This window comes from Sapajus apella, unplaced genomic scaffold (genome assembly GCF_009761245.1).
Source record: "Sapajus apella isolate SASKATOON/1434 unplaced genomic scaffold, GSC_monkey_1.0 scaffold85, whole genome shotgun sequence".
Taxonomy (NCBI): domain Eukaryota; kingdom Metazoa; phylum Chordata; class Mammalia; order Primates; family Cebidae; genus Sapajus; species Sapajus apella.
Genome location: NW_022437025.1, coordinates 8,761,102 through 8,785,708, shown reverse-complemented (window position 1 = coordinate 8,785,708; position 24,607 = coordinate 8,761,102). Strand labels below are relative to the sequence as shown.

Here is a 24,607-nt window from a genome sequence, read left to right as displayed (position 1 = left end):
CCAGAGGCCACTTGGGTGTCTGCTGGATAAGACCCATCTTTGGCTTTTGTTTCACTCTGAAGTCAGATCCAGGTGCAATTCCCCCAGGCCCTTCTTCACGTTGTGCCTCTGGTTCCCAGTTAAAGGCTGGGTCCCACCTACCTAGGCTGTAAGGTTTAGGTGCTATTCCACGGGTGCTGGCTTTGGCTTTGACCTACCACCACCCACGGGTAAGGGCAGGATGGAGGTGTGAGGGAAGCTTTCCTGCAGGAACTGATGCCTGACCAAGTTTTGGAGTTGGAGTGAGAGATGGAAGCCTGGGGTGTAGGACACATCGGGGAATGTGGGGAGCTCCAGGTTCTTGGAGCACAGGCTGTTTTGGGGACCGACAGGAAGCAGACCAAGGACAGCCCTGGGTGCCTTCCAGGCTTTTCTTGCTTGGGAGTCCAGCATCCTTGTGTACAAAAGGCAGGGGAAGGCTGGGACAGTGAGTCTCAAAGGTTCCCAGGAGCCCTGGAATTTTGCAGAGGTGCCTCAGGGATCTAAGCACTATTTGTGCAGGTCAGTTCTGTTCTGTTTTTTTTTTTTTTAATTGTACTTTAAGTTCTGGGGTACATGTGCAGATCTTGCAGTATTGTTGCATAGGTACACACATGCCATGGTCTGTCTCCATCCCCCCGTCACCTACATCAGGAATTTATCCGCATGTTATCCCTCTCCAACCTTCCCATGCCCCACTGTTCCTCCCCGAGCCCCCCACCCCCCAACAGATCTGAGTGTGTGATGTTCCCCTCCCTGTGCCCATGTATTCTTATTGTTCAACACCCGCCTATAAGTGAGAACATGTGGTGTTTGGTTTTCTGTTCTTGTGTTAGTTTGCTGAGAATGATGGTTTCCAGATTCATCCATGTCCCTACAAAGGACATGAACTCATCCTTTTTTATGGCTGCATAGTATTCCATGGTGTATATGTGCCACATTTTCTTTGTCCAGTCTATCATCAATGGGCATTTGGGTTAGTTCCAGGTCTTTGCTATTGTAAACAGTGCCACAATGAACATACATGTTCATGTGTCTTTATAATAGAACGATTTATAATACTTTGGGTATATACCCAGTAATGGGATTGCTGGGTCAAATGGTATTTCTAGATCCTTGAGGAATTGCCACACTGTCTTCCACAATGGTTGAACTACTTTACACTCCCACCAACAGTGTAAAAGTGTTCCTATTTCTCCACATCCTCTCCAGCATCTGTTGTCTCCAGATTTTTTAATGATCACCATTCTAACTGGCGTGAGATGGTATCTCAATGTGGTTTTGATTTGCATTTCTCTAATGATCAGTGATGATGAGCAGTTTTTCATATGTTTCTTGGCCTCATAAATGTCTTCTTTTGAAAAGTGTCTGTTCATATCCTTTTCCCACTTTTGAATTGGTTTGTTTTTTTTCTTATAAATCTGCTTTAGTTTTTTATAGATTCTGGATAGTAGCCTTTTGTCAGATTGGTAGATTGCAAAATTTTTTTCCCATTCTGTTGGTTGCCAGTTCACTCTAATGATTGTTTCTTTTGCTGTGCCAAAATTCTTAAGTTTAAATAGATTCTATTTGTTTATTTTGGCTTTTGTTGCCAATGCTTTTGGTGTTTTAGTCATGAAGTTCTTGCCTATGCCTATGTCCTGAATGGTATTGCCTAGGTGATCTTCCAGGGTTTTTATGGTGTTATGTCTTATGTCTAAATCTAAAATCAACATCCGGAGTTGATTTTAGGGTAAGGTGTCAGGAGTGGGTCCAGTTTCAGCTTTCTGCACATGGCTAGCCAGGTTTCCCTACACCATTTGTTAAACAGGGAATCCTTTCCCCATTGCTTGTTTTTGTCAGGTTTGTCAAAGATCAGATGGTTGTAGATGTGTGGTATTATTTCTGAGGCCTCTGTTCCGTTCCATTGGTCTATATCTCTGTTTTGGTACCAGCACCATGCTGTTTTGATTACTGTAGCCTTATAGTATAGTTTGAAGTCAGGTAGCATGATGCCTCCAGCTTTGTTCTTTTTGCTTAGGATTGTCTTGGCTATGTGGGCTCTCTTTTGGTTCCATATGAAGTTTAAAGTGGTTTTTTCCAGTTCTGTGAAAAAGGTCAATGGTAGCTTGATGAGATAGCATTGAATCTATAAATTACTTTGGGCCAGTATGACCATTTTCATGATATTGATTCTTTCTAACCATGAGCATGAAATGTTTTGCCATCTGTTTGTGTCCTCTTTTATTCCTTGAGCAGTGGTTTGTAGTTCTCCTTGAAGAGGTCCTTCACATCCTTTGTTAGCTGTATTCATAGGTATTTTATTCTCTTTGTAGCAATTGTGAATAGGAGTTCTGTTTTTAAAAAATGCTGTTAATTCTCTGACAGTTTTGAGTTCTGTTGCTAAAAACAGTTTAAAAACCGGGGGCCTAGATGGCTTCCAGAGGCACCAGCAGCAGTCAGTAATCTTTGATTTTGTCATTATGATGTCATCCTGAGATGGGGATCCGGGTTGTCCATATCTGTCTTAGAAAGAGGACTGGAAATTTGGACTCTTGTTTCATCTTGAAAGTTCATCAAAACATCCAGCGGAGAGTGGGGAGAACCTTTGCACTCATGGTTTGTGGATATGAGAAACTTGCACCTGGCATAGAATTATATGGGTTCAAGAACTGATCGTGAACATGAGGAAGGAGCAATCCCGTTACTCACTCATTCATTCAGCAAGCATTGCTAAGTCTACAATGTGTCCAACTCTGGGGATCAGGGATGGCAACCTGGAGGAAGTGGTATTTGAGTTGAGTTTTGAGGGATATGTAGGATTTCCACGGGTGTCAGAGGGAGGTGGGGAGCTGAAGCACATACACAAAGGCCTGGCTGGGCCAACATGGTAGCAAATTAGGAAGTTGGTAGAGTGTGATGTGCCAGTGCCTGGGGGAATGGGAGCTGGGGTCTTCAGCAATGGACATTTATTTTCCCGTCTTTCTGCAACCTGGAAATCCAAAATCAAAGTGCCAGTGGATTCGTTGTCTGCAGATGGCCTTCCTTCTGCAGATGGCCTGTTTCCCACTGTCTGTACATGGCAGAGAGGAAAAGTTCAAGAGAGCAATACACTCATCCCACCATGAGGCCGCCCCGATGACCTCCACTAACGCCAGTAACCTCCCAAAGGCCTCATCTCCAAATACCATCACTTCAGGGGTTAGGGCTTCAACGTGCCCTGTCATTGCAACAAAAATCATGCAACGTTTTTGGAGGGGAAACAATTCAGTTCAAGGTAGCTAATTCTTGATATGACCTTCATTTCATGAACAAGGAAACAGAGGCTCAGCATTTAAGCAGCTTGCCCAGGATCACACAGCCAGGAGGTGACAGAGGTGGAGCCCAAACCCAGGTCTGTCTGAACCCAAGACCCATGCCGTGCCCTCTGCCCCTCCTTCCTGCCCCTGACCATTAATGGCAGCCATGGGGGAGTATGGCTTGATCACCAAAGGCAAAGAGGAATAAGGGGAGATGAGAGGAGCCACAGCCAGCCCAGGGCTGCTTACCTGCCCATCTGCCAACCAAAGGCAATGCAAGGCTTCCCTACAATAACCCTAGGGCCTCAAGAACAAGGTGGATGCTGCTGCCATGTGTTACAAGTAGGAAGCTGTGATTGTCTGAATCCTGTTCGGACCCCTCCCTCCCTCAGGCGCTCATAAAGCAATCCTCATAAAGGACCTAATCCAACTGAGAAACCAAAGACAGCTGTATTAGTAGCTAGACCCACTCCCCAAGCCCTTCCCCACCCTATGGGGTTTCGGGTCATGTAGGCTCTTCTCTGCTCTGCCTAAAGGTCCTGACATTTTGTGTTTACTCGTGTTGCTTTGTGAGAAGAGGGGCAGCTGTTCAGGCGATCCTTCAGCGCCCTTCCCTGGGTGTTGCCCTTGTTGTGTCATGTGGTTAGGGGCTGGGGTAGAAAGATGAAAAGGACACACGTCCATGTCCTTGAGGTGCTCCCAGACCAGCAGCAGTGACAGATGCTCAGTAGATAATCAGCAGACAGTGAAGCAGGCTGCATGGAGCCACAGGACAGCTGAAGGTTTATTCTACCTGGGGAGGCCAGCAGGGCCTCCCTGGGCTTGAAAGAGAGAGCTTAAGGCTTTCTGGGAACTGTGAAGACCTAAGGGTAGCTGGATGTGGGGTCCAAGGCAGTGGGAAGGTAGAGGCTGGAAAAGGGAGCTGAGGCCAGACTAGAAAGGTTGCAGAGGCCAGGACAGGAGCACGAGCCAGGACCACACAGGCTATGAGCAGGCTGTGAGCAGGCTGAGGGCCAAGGCTCTCCCTGGGAGGCCCTCCCACGTAGATGCCTCTGCAGAGTGCTGGCGTGGAGCCCCTTGTGAGGTCGCTGTGACATGAAAGGACACGTGAAGCTGCAGGAGCTCAGCCCAGAGTCCAGCGATCACCTCGAGTTCTCTCTTCCCCTTCAGTGGGCGTGGGGATGGGTGCGTGAGGCAGCCCCAGGACCAGGGAGACCAGGAACAGAGCAGAGACTCTAAGGAATGGGATCTCACACAGGCTGGAAGGACCCAAGCTTGGCGGGCTGTTGGGGTGTGGGAGCAGGGCTTCACCTGGCGTGCTGGGCTCTCGAAAGGAGGAGAAACCCTTGGAACGGAGGAGGTGCAGATACTAGTGCTGGCCTATAGTGGGTGGGGGTGTCTGCTCACAGAGATAATGAACAAAGCCTGACGCCTGGGGGTGGTGCGTGGGTGCTGCCCCATGGGAGGGGGCGCTGGCTTTAGTACTGGCCAGGTTCTCAAGGCCACGGCCCAGCCAGCCTCACATCTCCAGCTGTTGGATAACTGGGGGCCCAGGTGATGGGGCACAGACCCCAGGCCTTGGGCGTTTACCTTCAGGGGAAGCAGCTTTCACCGTTAGAACAATCCATGCAGTAGCTGCCGGCGGCCCTGTGGCCGTCCGGACTCAACCTTAAAAAAGCTCGGTGCTCCTCTGTCCTCAGATATTTGGAAACTTTCTGAAATGCTGAAAATGAAAATAACTCACCTCTGGGCACCAGCTCTGCACTTGGCCCACGTCAGGATTGTGCACACATTGGATCCTTGTTACAATATGCAAGGGAGCCATCACTAACCCCCTTTTAAAGGCGAGGAAACGGAGACTGAGGGAAGTCAATGCATCCAAGTTCCAAGGATGGGACACGTCCTAAAAATTCTTACTGGCCTCTCCTCAACACAGTCACCTGGATCTGTGTTCTGGCCATTGGACTTTCCAAGAATCGCCAGCATCTGACTACGTTTCATGCCCCATGTGGAAGAGAACCCTGAGGCTCATGCATCCATAGGGTCCTTGGCCAGCTTGGTGGATGGGATGTGAACAGAGGCGCTGACAGGCCACGTGAGGCCTGGCTCCTGGCAGCACCCCACAGGATCTTCAGTTCTTTCTTCCCTAGTTGGCAGAGAACTGTTAAACGCACACTGGACTTCGCATGAACTGGCAAGAGGTTTTATTGTCCTTAGCTATTGAAACTCAGGGTTATCTGTGCTGTGGTGGTGGATTGATCGCCGTGATCAATACCCGAGCAGCTACCGCTGTTCATTCTGCAGACTAAACCCTAACTAGCTTCTCTGTTACCCTCCTGGTTCCTACAGTTCTCCGCCCAAAGGCCAAAGGGATCCTTGACAAATGAAGGAAGATTATATTGTCCCTCTGCTCAAAACCCACCATACCTGGAAAGCAAGTGAGACTGTGGTGACCTACAGGGTACCTGGTGCCTTGTGACCACTCTGTCATCATCATCAGCACTTTCCCCCTCACTCCCTCTTCTCCATTTACACAACCTTCTCTCTGATTGCTACCCTTCAAACCCACAGTACACTGGAACCACAGGGCCTTTGCACATGCTGCTCCTGCTACTGCTGGCTGCAGGGCTCTTCTGATTTTCCTGTGTCCTCTCCTTTGGTTACTTCTGGCCTCTGCTCAGATCTCCCCTCCTCAGAGCTATCTTCCCTAACCAGCCTATCCAAAATGGCGCCCCTCCATCATGCTTTAGCCCTCACCGAATTTATTTCTCCTCATGCTATTTAACACTACCTGAGATATGATATGTTCCTTTACTTCTTGTCTGTCCTTCCCTTCACTTTAGTAGGGTCCTTGCTTCTGCAGTGCCAGCACCTAGAACAATGTCTGACACATTGTTAGCATTTTTAAAAAATATTTGCTAAATGAGCAAATGGATACAATTAAATTTAAAGTGAACCCAAGGCAAGTCCTTAGGTCTCTTCACTCTCAAACAAATTGCCAGCTGTGAGTCTGTCCTATGTAAAAACTCCAGGACCACCTCTCCCCTGTTCACAGGTGGGGACTTGGACCCAGGTCTGTCTAATTCCCGAGTATTCCTTCTTTCTGTTCCACGAGGCTGATCTGCTGCATTCTGTGAATCGGCAAATATTCTGTGAAGGTCCAGATAGTGCATGGTTTTTGCCTTTTTGGCCATATGGTCTCCGTTGCATCTACTGAACTCTCCTATGTAGAGAGAAAGCAGGTATCGATGATATGTAAATGATTGGGCAGGCGTATGTGCCAATAAATTTTATTTACAAAGCAGATGGTGGTTTAAGATTTGACCTGCTGGCCAATTGTTGGCTAACCCCTGTGCTAGAGGTTTTAGGAAATGGAGGAGGCTGCTGAAGATGCCTTATGTCATTAGTACCTCTGGGCACAGGGCTGGCTGGCTAAAATTAATCCACAGCCTATGCTGCATAGCATCTAAATGGGAGGTAAATCTTCCTGAAGATGTATGTTTTCTAATCTCCTTTCTTTTGTTCATGTATTGCTGATTGTCTAGGCTTTGTCCTTTCTGTTTCCAGGAACTAACTCTAATTGGCATAGTTGTAACTTTCTGTCTGTCCATCTACCTACCTACCTCTCTGTCTGAAACATCCTGAAGTTATTATAAAAGACTGCCAAATTCAGGGCTAATCTGCATGCCAATCAAATGTAGCATGATCGTTGCCTGAATTTTCAGTCAGTCATGCATGCCAGCGTGCTCATCTGAAACTTTGCAAATGACTTCAGATTTATGCCATTGTAATCCTTGACCTTTAGTAGGAGAATGTTGCAGTGACTGGAACCTGCTTCACTGTGCTGCTAGAATCGTCTGGGAAGATTGCCAGAGGTGTGCTAAAAGATGTCCCCTTGGTATCTGTGATCACGCAGTGTCTAGAATCCACCTGAGGGTTATTGAGGGCTGAATGGAGACCCACAGGCTGGAATGGGGGGTTCTGAGCCCCAAGGGTCATTCTCTCGGTACTGAAATGGGCAGACAGGGCTGATACGGGCCTGCGTGGGATGATGGTGCCTGGGCAAAGCATGAGTCAAAGCTCCTCTTGCTCATGGGTGTTGTCCACACAGCCTACAGGAAGATTCTGGAAGCAGTGTTCTAAAGAAATGCAAGGTCTGCAGCAGGGTAGACAAAATGGAACCCAGACTTCATCCAAAAGGGCCCAACCAAGACAAATATCAAGGGTGTGGGGTTCAAGAGTAGCTGATCCATGGAGGCGGTGGGCCTGGATGGATTCCTGACCCAGGACTCGCGCACTTCCCTTGACTGTAGGAGGAACCCACATTGCAATGAGCCTGAGAGAACAGCCAGCCTAGGCAGAATGACCACTTGGGGTGGACGTTCAGAAAGCTCACCATGAAAAAAGGACCAAAGTTGAGATAATAAGTGGGTTGAATAGGAGGCATGAATGAGAATAAAAATGAGACAAACAGGGAATGCAGTGGTTGGGGAACAGAAGGGGAGGGGGAGGGACAGTTCAGGGCTGACCACAAGGACAGAGAGTGACCTTGGTGCCTGTTTGTACAGTTCCTGGCCTGCGGCTCAGGGGAAGTGCTTGGAGACTTAGCAAAAGTATAGCAATGAGGATTGTACAGATCAAAGTGTCTTCCCAAACAATACTTCGTTTGTTTCCCTGGAGTCTATCAAAGTACCTCGCACAAAGTTTTGCCATGACCCCCTATGCTAACTAGCCAGTTAGGCCAAACCTCACAAGAGCACAGGCTTACACAAGACTCCCCTCACTTCAGACACCAGCCACAGGCTCAGGGGTTCCCAGGGTTGCCACACTTCTGAAAATATGGTAACACATTTGGGAGTTCTCACTACCTCTTCTGATTTGATAATTTGCTCAAATGACTCACAGAACTCAGGAAGTGTTATGCTTAGAATTACAGCTTTATTATAGCAAAAAGTATACAAATCAGAATAAGCCACAAGAAGCGATCACAGGGCAAGATCTGTAAGGATTCCAGCTCTAGTGTTCTCTCTCCACCCACAGAGTATTGTCTATCAGGGAAGGTCACCCGAGCTCCATTCTGAGTTTTTATTGAGATTTCATCATGTAGGTGTGATTGAGCAAGTCATTGGCCATAAGGTCGAGCTCAGTCTTTGGTCCCCCTCTTCTCCCTGGAGGTAGGGTTGATGTCACTCAGCTCAAAGCCCCAACCCTCTATCCCATGGCTGGTCTTTCTGGCATGGCCAACCCCCATCCTGAGTTATCTCATTAACATACACTATCAAGGCGGTTCTAAGAGATCCACCATGAATAACTCAAGAATCCCAAGAATTCACAGGCTACATCCCAAGAACTAGGGACAAAGGGCAGCCAAACTTTAGTACACAATTGTCTACTATATATATAAGATGTACATTACACGAATGCATATTATAAACATAAAATGCCCAAAAAATGTTTGTTGAATGAATTATTGAATGAGGGAAGGAAGGAGTGAGAAAGACTGAATGAGAATTTAAATTTAGGAGTCTAACTCATTGGCTCCGCACCAACCAATATAAATTAGGACTTATTTGATACAACACTAGCAGTCACACAAACGATACTGAATGGCTTTTATAAGAAGTTACTCACCTTTCCAGTGGTTTTTGAGTTGGCAATGTTTTGTCTTTTTGGGAGGGGAGACAAGACTCTCATCCCCCAGGGTGTTAGTATTTAAGCCCAGGGTTTCTGTAGAGAAATTAACTTGACTTCCCATAAATTCCTCAGCATAAATGGTATATTCTATTATTTTTCCCTCTCTGATCCATCCCTAAGGGCAGATAAACAAATGGTAATAAAAAGCAAAATCAACATTTTTCTCTATAAGGGTAGAACTGCCCAATTAGCCGCAGATGTTAGAAGCTGATCAAAGAAGAATTTAAGTGAGCCAGCAGAGAGAGAACCCAAAAGCAAATTCTGGTGCTTTCAATGAATCCCACCCCACAATGCCATCTTAGCAGGCTGCTCTGGGAACCCCAGCACTCTTAGAGAAAGAAGCATGAACTATGGCAGGTGCCTCTGGTGTGGCCTGAGACCCATTCTCAAGGAAACCAGGAGGGAATCATGAGCATAGATTGTTTCAAATGACATAAATAAGTTCTGCTTTGGGCGAGGGGGAGGCGTAGCAGGCCTCAACACTTTGGTGGAAGAGGGCTGAGATTACAGGAGGGCACTGTGCATTTTTTCACTGCAGAAACAACGGGCTGTATGTCTATGAAATTGTAGCTCTGAATTCCAGAGTCTCACCCCCTCACCCTCTGCTCTTTTCATTTTTCCTCTTATTTTCGTCTCACTTTATCTCAGTAACTATAAAAGCAACAGACTTCCATTAGAAAAAAAAAACACAGCACAGAAATTTGATAATGAAGCTGTGCATACAGATGTCATTCTGTGAGTGAGAGACGATGTCTTTCATTTGTATACCAGCCCGGCATGGCAGATATTATGCTGATAACCCCATTTTACAAATAAGGGAGAGATGGAGTGACTGGCTTAAGGCTACCTAGCTAATAGACGGTACCCTTGGGTCTGAACACAGTCAAAACCCAGACTCCATCCAGAGGCTGCTTTTAATGTTTCATCTAAATCCACTCTTTTTTCCAAAGATCATCCATATACGCTGTTTAATACCCTCTTTTTTGGCTTACTATTTGTAGTGTAAGTGCTAGTGAAAGTTCTCCATCACCAGGATGTTTTACAGCCATGTGGAGCTGCCTCCCATGATGCCCCATCTTCCTAATGCGGGCCTCTGAGGTTGTTTCCAATTTTTCTCTAATATGAGACACTGCTGCATTGTTTAAATTGGGAGCTGTGAGTCATTGTTTGGTTTGGTTTGATCAGAGCCAGCACAGCTGCTGACTGATGGGAGCCCAGGGACCTTTTCCAGCCTGGGGCATTGGTGTCCAGGTGTCCCTGGCTGTGGGTGCCAACCCTCCCTGGACCATGCCCTGGAGGTCCTAGGTATTAGAGCTGGATGACCTGCCTCTTTGTTATAGAATTTTCTCATTTCATAAAGTTTCTCCAAGAAAAATGCCTTTATTGAGCCAAATGGGGAAAGGACCTCGGTCCCATCAAATATCAAGGAAGCTCAGCTTAGTGTGGTATGGGGAGTGGTTGCTGCAGCCAGAGAGCTGGGGATAGCTGATCCAACAAGATGGGAGGTGGGGAAACTTGGAGGGGGCATCATTGGAGTGGCACAGCTGCTGGTGTGAACAAGCCAGACAAGTGAAACTAGAAGCACCCTATTTCTGACCCACAGGGGAAGACCCTGAAATTTATTGAGCACCTGCTGTACGCTGACATCATGCTCAGGACTTCACACACCTTATTTCATCCTTGTGGCAGCCTCATCTACAAGCTAGGGGTTCTTATTCCTGTTCTACACATGAGTTATTCCAGAATGGATGTTGCAGACAGGGCCCCTGCTACTTAAGCAGCCGGAGGTGATTTGATTGGTAATGAAGACAATTTGATTGGCCAACTGGAGGATTTGCAGGAAGGAGACCAAAATATCATCTCCAGTCTGCGTAAATGCACTGTCGCCTGTAAACACAGCTCTAGGACCTCTCAGAAGAACGTTCATTCAGCAGGAGGAAGGCTCAGGATTGTGATTGGATAAGAATGATATTGGGGGGGCTTCTGCCTGAGGCCAAATAGACAATGAAACCTACCTTCTTTATGTTTTATCTAATTAAACCCAAGCATTTGGCTGCCCCTCACTGCAAAGTGCTTGAGGGAAAACCCAGGGGGCTCTGAAAGCCTTACTTGCCTGGCTGTTGCTTATAACCGATGTCTCCTTTTTCACCCTGTTTCATTTCATGCCGAAAGCCAGCTATGGGAAGAAAATAGTCTCAGGTGTCTAGAGGCACAGGAGCCTTTCCCAGTCAGTCAGTCAGCCAGCCTCCCCCGGGAGGATCACATGGGGAGAAGGAAACAAACACCACAAACCTGCAGACGAATGATCAAGCCAAGCCAAAATGGGAGCTGTTTTCCTTAGGACAAGGAAGGTGTGCTGGGGTCTCCCAACACCATCCCCAGGTAGCAATGATTCACTGGCGTGTGTCACAGGCGCTAGCACAGGAATGTGGTAGTACTCACAGCTATGACTGATCACTGTGGTGGAACCCAGCACCAAGTCAGCAAAGGAAAAGGCGCAGGGGTGAAGTCCAGAGGAAACCAGGGGCAAGCTCCAAAGAACTCTTCCAGCAGAGCCCCACAGGACACGCATCATCCCCACAGCAATGAGCTGTGACAACTCCTGTGAAATCTGTCTAACAAGGAAACTCATTAGAGACTCAGAGTCCAGGGTTTTTTACTGGGAGGTGGTCACATGGGTACTCTCTGCTTGGCATACAGGCAATTCCAGATTCCCAGAAGGAAAGCAGATATAAACCACACTGAGACAGCATAAACCACACTGTTGCACAGTTTAGGTACAGTGAGTCACACTTATCAGATCTGGGAAGTGTGGCAACCCTTCCAACACCCAAGTTCCTGGATGCAAGCCCGAGGCTTACCTGGCAGCAGGTCTTTCTAGGAAGAGCTGACTCAGGCCTACTGTGCAAGCTCTTTTCTGCACAGGAGGCATTACCTCAGGGAGCCAGGCGACTTTAGATAGCACTGCTGGGCTTGTGGAATTTTGTTCTTGTATGGCTCTAACTTCAGAGGGCCTGGGTCAGCAATGGGCACTTTTTTAAGGACGTCTGAACTGCGTTCTTCCCTGCGCCAGTGTGTTCAGTGGTGCAGACTGTCTTTATAAAGCCCGAAGGCACTGTGGGCATGACTTACTCTCTTATGCAATGGTGTGTGTACTCTGGCCCAGCCACCAAGTGTTCTACTTCTGTGTATTTTTATAGCACTCCTGAGAATAATTCCAAGTGAGTTCATGATAGGCTCTTTGCGAATCAGTAAGGTACATTAACGTTGTTAAACAGGCTGCGAGGTAATTTGCCTCCCATTGTCTGGCAATTTCTTTTATTATTTGGAGATGCTGTAAGCCAGTCTTCTTGGCTGGGGATTGCAGAGTTCAATTTTTTATCCAGAAACTTGCCCCCCAAATTCTTGGCCTGGGAGATAATGGTAAGTGATTCATGGATTCTTAAATCTGACAAATAAATGAGTTCTAGGTCCCTTATTTTACAAATGCAGAAATAATATCAACAACACGCCCACCAACCCATCCACCACTCCAACCTCCGGTTTTCGTTATATACTTCATATCGACCCAGCACTGTGCTGTATCTTCGTTCTCTCATTAAATCCTCACAATAACTCCTTAAGGAGGGCAATGATTTAACAGATGAGGAATGCGAGGCACAGAGAGGTTAAGGAACTTAATCAAGATCACCCAGCAAAGAAATAGCAGAGTTGAGAGTGGAATAAAGCCAATTCCCAAATCCCTTAACATTGACAACACTGACAGAGAGGCACACGGAGTGCCGAAGATCACCCAAGGCCACAGAAAGACTCAGTGGAGCAAGCGAGTGTTAAACCCAGCACTCCTGACTCTTTGTTAAGCCTCCTTTGCTTTAACCACGTAGCCTCTTATTCAGTTGTTTATGGTTTAGGGTCTAGTTAGTACTAGCCGTAATATCAATACTTCTGGATAAGCTCACTGAAATTTTGATCAGACTCATCATCTCATACCAATTGCAGGAGCTTCCTAACAGGCCTAGCAGCCCCTAGTCTAATCCTTGAAATGGCCTTCACACTGCACCTATAAAGAACATTCTTAACCACAAATTAGAGCTGTCAATTCCGTGCTAAAATCCTCCAATGGCTCCCCGGTGCCCACAGAATTTTGTGTAGACACCAGAGGCTGGCAGGCAAAGCTGGATACAGGCAGCCTCCAACCTTCTGCTAGGCTACCTTTCAACCCACTGAGTCTTTTACAGCTCTCCTGTGGCAACCTGTGGCCTCCAGTTTCTGCACCTTCAAGAATTCTGTTCGCTCTGTCTGTCATCCTCCAACTGAGCCTACTCCATCCGCTCTTCCTGCTTGCTTGACTTGGGTTCCACAGCCTTTCTTGGTTTCCTGCTATCATGGCATTTTTACCTCATGTTATAATTGTGTGTCTACTTGGCTACTGTCTCTGCAAGATCTTGAGCTCCTTGAAGGCAAGAAACAGCAGAGTCTGTATCTAGAAGACGGGATGGGAAGCTGGGCCCCTAGTAGTGAGGAAGCAGACCTGTAAAGTCAGACAGAAAGATACAGGAATGTGCCTTGTGGTTGTTGGCTGAATGAAAAAGTAAAACAAGGAATCCCACATGAGATAGGAATGAGTGAGACATCTCAAAGCAGGCTTAGAGGTTACCTACCACAATGATCTTAAAGCAAATTTTTATTGCAGAATGTTTCCCTCAAACAGAATCAAATTCTCTGGGTAAAGGTTTATATCTCCACACCTTCATGACTTGACCTAAATCTCTCCTCCTTCTTGAAGCCTCAGGTCACGGTGCAATTGTGATGGCATGGGCTCTGTGGCCGGGTTGATTGTGTCAGCAGGGTAAACTTGCTGCTATAATAAACAAGCCCTGTATCTCAGAAAGTTCCCACTCTTATCACCTCATTTGAAGCAGATGAGCAGGAACACTGCTCCATGAAGCCATTCAGGGACCCAGGTTCCTTCAGTGAAGTGGCTCCACCATTCTCTAGGACTTTGGAGTCCTCTGCTGGTTCCTCTGTGGCTGGCCAGCTGACCGGAGCAAGTGTGGAGCAGAGCAGGCAAATAGACTCTCAATGCCTTGGTGAAGAAGTGACACATGTCCCTTATACTCACACTCCTTACTTGAGAAGTAGTCATATGGCCCCACCTAGATGCAAGGGACTGGGTAAGGTGGCCTGGCAGTGTGTCCAGGAAGAGGAGAGCACTGTGAGGTCTAGCAGGCTCTGCAGTTCCACCATCTTTGGCATGGCTATGGGATGTGTTCCTCCACCCCAGAGTTCTCTGTTGTGAATGAAACTTCTCAGGATGGCTACAAGGATTAAGTGAGATGAGATATACAGATGTCTGATACATACTTAGCAGTCAACCAATCTTCATTCCATCTCTTCTCTTCTCCCCTAAAATAGAGGGTATTGATACCATCATCTTTGTATTTTCTATACTTAGAGTTGAAATAAACTAATGGTTAAGAGATGGACTCTGGATCCCGGCTCCCTGGGGCTGACTCCTGGTGACCTTGCATGTCAGTGGTGTGAGGTTGGGAGGGTCCTTTGTGGCTCTGTGGCTCAGATACCTCATCTGCCCAAAACAGCAGTAACGAATAGTACCCTTGTGGAGGGCAGGAAGTGAGTCAGTATGCCTCCAGTTCTTAGAATAGTACACGGCATATTGTAACTATGATGTGTGAGTTACCTGCTATTGTAATGTGGTTACTGCCGCACAGCAGAAACTCAAAATTCAAATTCTTTTTTTTGAGACGGAGTCTCACTCTATTGCCCAGGCTGGAATGCTGTGGCGTGATCTCAGCTCACTACCACATCCGCCTCCCGGGTTCAAGCAATTTTCCTGCCTCAGCCTCCTGAGAAGCTGGGATTATAGGCACTTGCCACCATGCCCAGCTAATTCTTGTGTTTTTAGTAGAGATGGGTTTCACCATGTTGGCTAGGCTAGTTACAAACTCCTGACCTCAAATGATCCACCTGCCTCGGCCTCCCAAAGTGCTGGGATTACAGGCATGAGCCACCGTGCCCAGCCCACAAATTCTTATTTAAGCACCCATTCTGTATCATGCCTGGCAAGTCACGTGTTCACATATGTGAGGTTCACAAATCTCAAGCTTGGGGATATTTGTGCAGTGGGTTCTCTGAGCAAACTTCATTACCGGCTTCAGCCTTGTGGTAACAAGGCCTTTCGTCTGGGCCATTGCTGAATTCAGACCGGAAGATATTCAGTTGCCCAAAGCATTGCTTAACAAACAGCTTTCGGGGAACTTTTGAGAAATGTGTTTCTGCAGGGGACCCAGGCCAAGCGGCAAGTCTTCCGGACCCCTCCCGATTCTATAGAGGCTTCTGGCGGCCATTTCTCAAAGTCACAATAAGAAACTCCTGCAGGCTCCCAAAGCAACGCTTGGCAGTGGGTGAGCTGAAAACCCTCTCTTTTCCCACCAGGCTCCTGAGAGCAGTGCAACACAAAGGAAAAAAGAAAATTTCCTCCTGAACAGCATCCTTTTCGTTTCCTTACATTAATTCCAGGAAACCAGTCATTACTGCAAGAGTGGTCATCAGAGGCCTTCCAGGGTGGGTATTAGCCAGATTCCTTGCAAGAAAGCTGCAATTGCTTGAATTAGTATAAGAGTGCCGTAGGGAGCACGTTCACGTGCAAGAATGACCTTGCACATGTGGAGGTCTCCCATTTATCAGGTGGCAGGAGGGGTGGCAGTGAAGTCATGGCTACTCATTACTTATGCCAGATTCTCTGAAGGGTCTTTACTCTGTATGTACTTACAGTAGCCCTTGGGGTGTCCTCTACCACCTGTCTTCCTGTGGCCCTTCTAATCCTTGGCCTTAGCAATCATCACTGTTTCTCCCACTAGACTCTGTGCTCCTTGGGGGTAGTTGCTGCTGTATTCACCAGGGTCTGACAGAGTATCCAGCCCATGGCAAGGGCTTAGGTGATATAGTTGATATTTATCGTCTTTTTTCTTTTTTGAGATAGAGTCTTGCTCAGTCACCCAGGCTGGGGTGCAGTGGTGTGATCTCAGCTCACTGCAACCTCTGCCTCCAGGGTTCAAGTGATTCTCCGGCCTCAGCCTCCTGAGCAGCTGGGACTACAGGCGTGTGCCACCATGCCTGGCTAATTTTTGTATTTTTAATAGAGATGGGGTTTCACCCTGTTGGCCAGGCTGGTCTCAAACTCCTGACCTCAGGTGATCTGCCTGCCTTGGCCTCCCAAAGTGTTGTAATTACAGGCATGAACCACTACACCCAGCCAATATTTACTCTTAAATCAATAAATGCATCATTAGATTTATCTGCTTAACTTTCACATCTTAATCATGAGTTCAAGAGTTCAGTTTGTGGAGCAGTTGCATTTGTGCCCTGAAGTTAGGCAGCTCCAGGACAAAAGTCCTTCAGGCACACATAAGCCAAGTGAGTGTGGACGGGTTATATAACTCTCAGGCCCCTTGTTTGTAAAGGAGGGCTTTAACCACTAGGGGTTGTCATGAGGATGAAATGAGGTTATTTATGTGCTTTGCTAGACTTTCCATATTTCCATGGTTGTAAGGAACAAAATCAACTTTATCTGATTAAACCTAAAAAAGTTGTTGATAAAAGAGCGGGTTGCTCACAGCATCAGGGAGAGGGCTGGAGAGCCAGTCTTGGAAGCTCTGTAACTGGAGATCCTATCCTAAATCACTTGCAGAGCTGGTCCTGTGGGCTCCCTGGCAGCCACCACTGCTGTTGACTGTGCCACTGGCACAGAACACTGCAGTTCCCCTGCTGCTGCCCCCAAACCCAATCCCGCCGGAGCTCCCTCTGCTGCTGAAGAATCCTCCTCAGCCCCATGTCTTAGCCCCACTAGTGCCTTGGTCAATGTTCCAGTGTCTGATTGGCTGAGCCTTAGTCATATGTCCACTTCTAGTTACAGGGGATTCTGGGAGAGCACATGCCTGGCATGTTTAGCTTCTGTAGTAATGTGTCCTCTGTTTCCCGCTAAGGATTCTAAGGCAGGAAATTCTCCCAAGTGGGCAGAGGGCTTCTGATGCTGGGGAGCCTGAAAGGCAGATAAATATCCTATAGAGGACAGAAAGCCTTGACATTGACTAAGTGTCCAGCCACTGAGAGAGAACACAGTACCCATTCAGAAGGCTGCTGGCAGCACTCTGATGAGGGTTTAGGAATCAGTGTCTTGGTAGCCCCAGTGAAGGGATGGTGGTTTGGACCAGTTGAGTGATGGAATGGTGGAAGTGGTGAGAAGCATTTTGGAAGCCAGGCAAAATATTAGTTTTCTATAGCTGCTATAACAAAGTGCCATGGACTGAGTGACTAAAAGAACAGAAATGTATTATTCCGTAGTTCTGGAGGCCAGAAGTCCAAGATCAAGGTGTTCACAGAGTGGGTCCTTTCTGAGGGCTTTGAAGGAAGGCTCAGTTTCAGCCCCCTCTCTCTGGCTTACAGATGGCCATCTTCTCCCTATGCCTCTTTACATCATCTTTCTCTTGCGCCTGTCTATCTCCGTATTTCCTCTTTCTTTCAGCATACCAGTCATATTGGATTAGGGCCCACTCTAATGACCTCATTTTAATATTATTCGCTTTGTAAAAACTCTGTCTCCAAATAAGGTCACATTCTGGGGTACTAAGGGTTAGGACTTCAACATATGAAGTTTGGAGGCAGAACAAAATTCACTCTACCAGTGTCTCTCTGTCTCTGAATCCTCTTTCTATAAAGGAAACCAGTCATATTGGAGTAGGGTGGGCTTTACTGTAATATGACCTCATCTTAATTAATTATATCTGCAATGACCCTGTTTCAAATAAGGACCCATTCTGAGACACGGGGTGTTAGGACTTTAATATATAAATCTGGAGGTGTGGGGTTAGCAACTGGATTCTTGGCCATTACTGAGCCACCAGATGGGCTGTCCTTGAAGCACACCACTCCTGTAAATCTGCATTTCTGTAAGTGTCTTCATTGCTCAGTTATTTTGAGTTGACCTTTCCTGTTACTTGAACCAAGAGCATCCTTAAATGATACGATGCATTATCAGCTCCAGTGGATGGAAGATCTTTGAGATCCAGTGTTACATTTAGTTTATCTCTGTATCTAGCTCAAGGCCCAGTAGTCAGCACATGTTTGTTGAATGAGTCAGTGGAGGATGTAGATCAGTATCTAACAACCCTAGCAGTCAGGGATGAGTGAGGGTGGATTAGTTGAGGAGACTGTATCAAGGGCAGGAGTTAAGAATAACTTCGTGGTTTTTGGCTGAGCAACTGGAAAATGGTGGTCTCATTCACTCAGGTGGGGAGGAGCAGATAAAGGAAAGGAATTCAGGAGCAGAGGTACAGGCTGATGGGTCCCATTCCACAGTGGATTAATAAGGGATCTGTGCCCCAACTCTGGCCAGTAAGATGTAAAGAGAAGCTTGCTAGAAGGTTCCAGGAAAGTTCCTTTTAGCACCAAGAGATCTTTGAGAAGCCAAGATTATTGTCTCCAGCCATGCATGAGTAGAAAGGCATGTGGCCAAAACTGCTGCTGGTAGCTAGCCTACAATTGCGAGTGGATGCCCTCTTAGGATGAGGTCAAAACTATGGAAAGCAGAGTGAGTTTTGGAGACACCTGGATTCTTGGCCGTTACTGAGCCACCAGATCAGCCGTTCTTGAAGCTCATCACTCCTGTAAATTTGCATTTCTGTAAGTGTCTTCATTGTTCAGTTACTTTGAGTTGAGCTTTCCTGTTACTTGTAGCCAAGAGCATCCTTAAATGAGATGATGCATTATCAGTTCCAGGGGATGGAAGATCTTTGAGATCAGGGTTATGTTCAGTTTATCTCTGCGTTTGGTTCAGGGCCCAGCAGTCAGCATATGTTTGTTGAATGAGCCAGTGGGTGATGTAGATCAGTATCTTGTGCATCCAGATCTGGAAACTTCGTCAATAGGAATAGCTGTAGCCGTTGATAATATATTCTATTCTCGCTCCATGCTATGAGTAAGATAGTTGTGAAGCCAGAAAGAAAGAGAAAACAGAAGATAAATGCCTCACAGGCAGAAGGTGTCTCCCCTCCTCACCTTGTTTCCTGCCATCGGACCATTTGCTTATGTCTGAAACCTGGGAGTCTTCTGTGTTCTTCTTTCACTTTCTGCCACACCCTCTGTTCTCAAACCTCGAGCCAATCACTCAGAAGTCCTGCCTATTCTGCTCTCAAAATCCACCTTAAATCCATCCGCTTCCCTCCATGTCCACTGCTTAGTGAAGGCCTCCATGATCTTTGGACTGCTGCAGAGCCCTTACAGTGCGCCTGGCTTCCTGTCTAGCTCCCCTGTCACCCACTTGCCAGAGGAATCCTCTGAAAATGGCAAATCCTCTGAAAGTGGCAAACCAGACCACATCCTCCCCCTGCCAAAAACCCTCCAATACTTTCCCACTTCATCTAGAGTAGAATCCAAGTAAAAACCAGGCTCACTTCCATGTCCTATTAGGCCCACATGACCTGCCCTTTCTTGCCCTCCAACTTCATCCAGCCCACTCCTTCCCTTTCGGATCCTTTTCCTTACCCATTGGCCTCCTTGCAATTCCATGGCCACCCAAGCTTTCTTCTGTCATGCTGTCTTGGCATGATTCTCCCTCTACCTGAAACACCTTTCTGCCATCTTTCTTTTCTGTTTTAATTGGGAGCATGTATTATGCATACCAAAGAGTATATAAAATACACACCTATGCACCATGTCTGTGCATGCATGTACACACACACACACACACACACATGTTAAAGACAGTATAAATCTAACACCCACGTCACCACAATCCAGGTTAAGTGTAGAAGGTCCAGGGAGCCTGCGGCGGGAAAAATGGCTTGAACCCAGGAGCTTGAGACCAGCCTTGGGAAACCTGGCAAGACCTCATTTGTACAAGAAACAAAACAAAAAAATTCATCCAGGCATGGTGGCACACACCTGTAGTCATCCCAGCTACTTGGGATGATTACAAGGACCTTCTAATGTACAAGGACGTCCTGATCCCAGGAGATCAAGTCTGCAGTGAGCTGTGATCACACCACTGCACTGCAGCCTGAAAAAAAAGAAGAAAAAGAAGGTCCTACCAAGTGTCTCTCCCCAATTATTTCTTCTATCATCTCCTGAGATGGCCCCTGACCTGACATTTGAAATAATTATTTCTTTGTAGTTTTACCCTCTATATATAATCCTCCAAAAGTCTTTTAATTTGGCATCCTTCTGGGTTTTACATGTGGAATCAGACTGTGTGTGTTCTTTTGTTTTTAGCTTCTTTTGGTCAGTGTTATTCTTGCGAGGTTTTACCATGTGTGTTTGCACAGAGCTATATTCATTCACATTTGCAGCTATAGTATTTCATATGATGATGATTCTGCAATTTGTTTATCCCTACTACTGACCATGGGCATCCAGGTTGGTTCTCGTCTGGGGCTATTACGTGCAATGCTGCCGTAGACATCTGAGTAGATATATCCTAGGGCTCCCTGGAAAGAGTTTTTCAGGGGAGTTTTCCAGAAGTGGATTTGCTGGGTTGTAGGTTATGGGCATCTTCCATTTGACTAGAAGATGCCAAAGCTGTTTTCCAAGATGGCTGTAGAAGTTAAACTCCCACCAGCAGAGTACACACTACTTGTGACTCCTCAGTCTTACTGGACCTTTTAATTTTTAGCCTGTATGGGGATTGTGTGAGTTCCACTCAAGTACTGGCCACTGCTTCAGGCTTTCATTTGACCCTCACAACGGCCCTGAGAGGTCAATGTCATCATTCCCATTTTGTAGATAAGAAAACCAAGGTTCAGCTGATTTGGATCATTACCAAGTTGCTGTGCTGGGATTTGAGCCCAGGTCTGAGTTCTCTGCAGTGTCATGTACTGGCTTCGCTAAGGTTTATGGGCTCACATTGGGTAGAAACAGGGAACTCTGAGTACCTTGGGGACTGAACTGTCTTTGGAGCTTAGTGCCATGGACCTCAGTCTTTGGTGTACATCAGAATCACCTAGTCCCTGTCCCAAACACACTGAATCAGAATTGGCAGTGATGGGGATCTAGTGAATGTGAAGTTGTATTTCCCTGTGGTCTCATTTCTCTGTTGACTAATGATGTCAGGCATTCTGTCATTAGCATACCAGTCATTTGTATTTTTTTTGGAGTCTGTTCAAGTTTTCACTCATTTTTAATTGTATTGTTTGCCTCCTTATTGACATGTTAGAGTTCTTTGTATATTGTCGATATGATTTCTTTGTAGTTGTATGTGTTGGGAATATGTTATCTCAGTCTATGGCTTGTCTTTTCATTTTTGATGATGTCTTTGGAAGAGCAGAAGATGTAAATCTTGATTATATTCAAAGGAACATTTTTTTTTCTTTTATGGTTCGTTTTCTTATGTGTCTTGCATCTTCGCCTATCCCAAGGTACCTCTTTTGTTAGGTATGTGCCTTTTTTTTTTCTTGAGAGACAGGGTCAAGCTGGAGTGCAATGGTGGGATCTCAGCTCACTGCAACCTCTGCCTCCTGGGTTCAAGGGATTCTCATGCCTCAGCCTCCCAAGTAGCTGGGATTACAGGCACGTGCCACCACACCCGGCTAATTTTAGTAGAAACAGGGTTTTACCATCTTGGCCAGGCTAGTCTTGAACTCCTGGCCTCAAGTGATCCACTTGTCTCAGCCTCCTAGAGTGCTGGGATTACAGGCGTGAGCCACTGTACCCAGCGGATATGTGCCCTTTAACACACCTCAAAGGCAATACTGCGGTGCACTAGAATCAGAGAAGCCCAGCTATAAAGGTCATCATAAGCTTGGGGTCAGATCTGAGTCCAGTTCCCAGGTTTAGCACTTACCGAGCAAGTTACTTTGTCTCCCTGAGCTTCAGTTTCCTTATCTGCAAAATGAGGTAAAAAAGGGAACAGTCTCAAAATCTGTTAGAAGAGCCCAATGAGATAAAGCTCAAACAGAAGTTAGCAAAGTGCCACACATAAAAATGCTCTATAAAAGCTATTTTGTTTTATACGCTGGCTTGCTTCAAGCAACAGGATGGAACAGAAAGAAGTAACATGGTTTGTTGTTTATTTTCAGTACATCAAGGCCTTTTACAATGAGTCATGGCAAAGAAGGCATGAACATCCAATAGACCCGGACACTCTGACTCTGCTCTGGTCTGTGACTGTATCCATATTCGCCATCGGTGGACTTGTGGGGACGTTAATGGTGAAGATGATTGGAAAGGTTCTTGGGAGGTCAGTAGAGAGCTGTCTTTATCTGGGGGTGTCCTCCACATTCATAATATATCTGTGTCATGGTCAGGGTCCTGGCAGGCAACAGAACTCCACTCAGACAGTTCAACTGGAGAGATTTGAATGTCCAAAGGGGAAAGGGGAAGAAATCGGAGACCAGGGCCCAAAGATAACTGAAGCCCTGGATTGCAGGCTGATGGGCAGTAGCAGAAGCGTGGAGGGACTGGGCTGTGTCAGAGCCATGGCACCCAAATTGGGGAGGAGCAGGGAAGAAATGCCCTGCCCCTCCCTCCTCCCGCCCTCCAACCTGCTGCAGAGGTGCACACTGATCACACCCATGTGAAAGCCAGTGAACCAGGAAGGCATGTTGCCATCCAGGAGGTGCTCCCGGGCCACAGAGCAGAGCAGGGAGGGGAGGGGAATTGATCTGGGTGTCAGGGAATATAGAGGACACAGTGCAGTGCCTTGGAAATTGTTCTACATAGTACATACAGATCTGCTTTTCCAGAAAATCAGCTGTTTAGACAGTCTTCCATTATATGGCTGTCTCATCATTTAGCCACTCCTTGGCTGATGGATGTTTAGGTCATTTCAGGACATTTACATTACCGTCAAGGAAGCAGTCAGAATCAAAAACTTCCTATCAGGCTTTCCTACCCAGGCCCTCTCCAATCAGCTCCACTTGACCTTGTGAGCCTCACTGCTCACTTGTTTAAGACAGGAATCCTTCTCTCAGAGCAGGTTGACTTATCAATAAATCCCCACAAACAACACTTTCTCTGTATCCTTGTTCATAACAAAAGGTCCTGGAGCCAGTGAGCTGTGTGTGGAAAGAGTAGAGGTTCTCCAAGTGATGGAGGAGTTATCACGTCAATCTGGTGGGGTCAGAACATTCATATCTGAACTTGAATCATGCATCTTCCACTTACTAGCTGTGTGGCCTTGGCCAAGTCGTTTAATTTATTTGAGCCTCAGTTTTTTTAATCTGTAAAATAGGGATGATAGTTTTTACCTGCAGGAAATGTTACAAGGTTAGACCAAAGGAATGGAAGAAGAATGGCCATGAGTTGTAGCTGAATAAATAGAAACTCTTGTTATTGACCACATTAGTCGGCATTACCCTCATCACCATTTTCATATCACTACCTAGGAGGTACTTGACAAACCTCCACATTGCATTGATGTGAGTTGAAGAGGAGATTCATCAGACCCCAGAAAATCTCCTCAGACCCTGGGACTACAGAAACCCTATTAAGAGGGAGCTCATCCATTCCTTTACATTCTTCCTTATAGTCCAACAGGGAGAAAACTATAGTTGATGGTTCAAAGCAGGCTTTCCAAAAGCTGAGACAGGAAGCCACCCTGCAAATATCCAGTAGTGCTTATGAGGGTCTGTGATACCCGTGAGGCAGGGAAGGTGCTGACATTTTCCTTGTCCCCAAGTCCACTTTCAGAGCAGTAACTAATGGGAATTCAGTGCCAGGAAGTATGACAATTCCATGATGCAGTGAGAGATGCCGTTTTCTGAGGTCTTTCAAGGTTCCAGGCACTCACACATTCTCTTGTTTAATTTTCTGTCCTCTGTGGGTCAGTAGATAGGGAATGAGGGGTCAGAGAGGGGAGGGCATCTGCACAAGCTTAGCTGGCTCACGCTGTGGCTGAGCTTAGGCTGGAATCATGATCTTTCCACTATGCCAAGCGGATCTTAGTTAGGGGCCAATTGCCAATGCTGGGAATGTACTGCAAAACCATGACTGTTTGACAACAGGCAAGTGACTGGCTGGCACCCAGACTGGCATCACTGGTCAGGGTCCTTGAGGCAGGGTCACTAAGCCTCCGGCTCAAGCCAGACCTTGTCCATGGTTCTCTTGCTTGTCCTAGTTGAATGGATTCACTCCCCCCGCCCCAGGATCTGGCCTGTGACGTCTCCTTTCTTCATACCTGGCCATGGCACTTATACCCCAAGGCTACTTCTTAAGAAGGCTCTGAACCCAAGCAGGTGGAATAGAAAAAGGAATACTGGAATCAGGCCAGAATGCTGTGGCTCAGCAAGTCCTGACTCTGCTGTGTATCAGATGTGTCACAAGGGACCTTGCCGCCTCACACTTCAGCTAGCATTATTCTCACATATAAAATGAGGACAACCAAAGTAGCGTTACTACCCTTACTGTCATGGCAGAAAAAAAAAAGGAAAAGCAAAGCAAAAGAGAAAATGTCCTCGAAAATACCTTCAATCTCTTAAGTAACGGAGGAGTCGTCAAGAAGTGAGGATGCAGAAAAAGATCAAATCAGAAGGTGTTGGTTGCTATGCCCCAAGAAGCTGCCAGTTTCCTTACTTATCACTTTTTATCATTATGAGAGTAAAAGT

General features: G+C 46.6%; 1 protein-coding gene across 3 annotated transcripts in view; it reads left to right on the top strand.

Annotated features, from left to right (window-relative positions):
- Positions 1-24,607, top strand: part of SLC2A9 (solute carrier family 2 member 9) — a 229,987-nt gene that overhangs the window by 16,070 nt on the left and 189,310 nt on the right. For 2 of the 3 annotated variants that reach the window (XM_032254204.1, XM_032254205.1), the window contains exon 4: positions 22,082-22,242. The exons of the other annotated variant lie outside the window; for it this stretch is intronic. In XM_032254204.1, the coding sequence (XP_032110095.1) occupies positions 22,082-22,242 (161 nt within the window). The remainder of the gene's footprint in view (positions 1-22,081; positions 22,243-24,607) is intronic. 3 annotated transcript variants of the gene reach the window in all.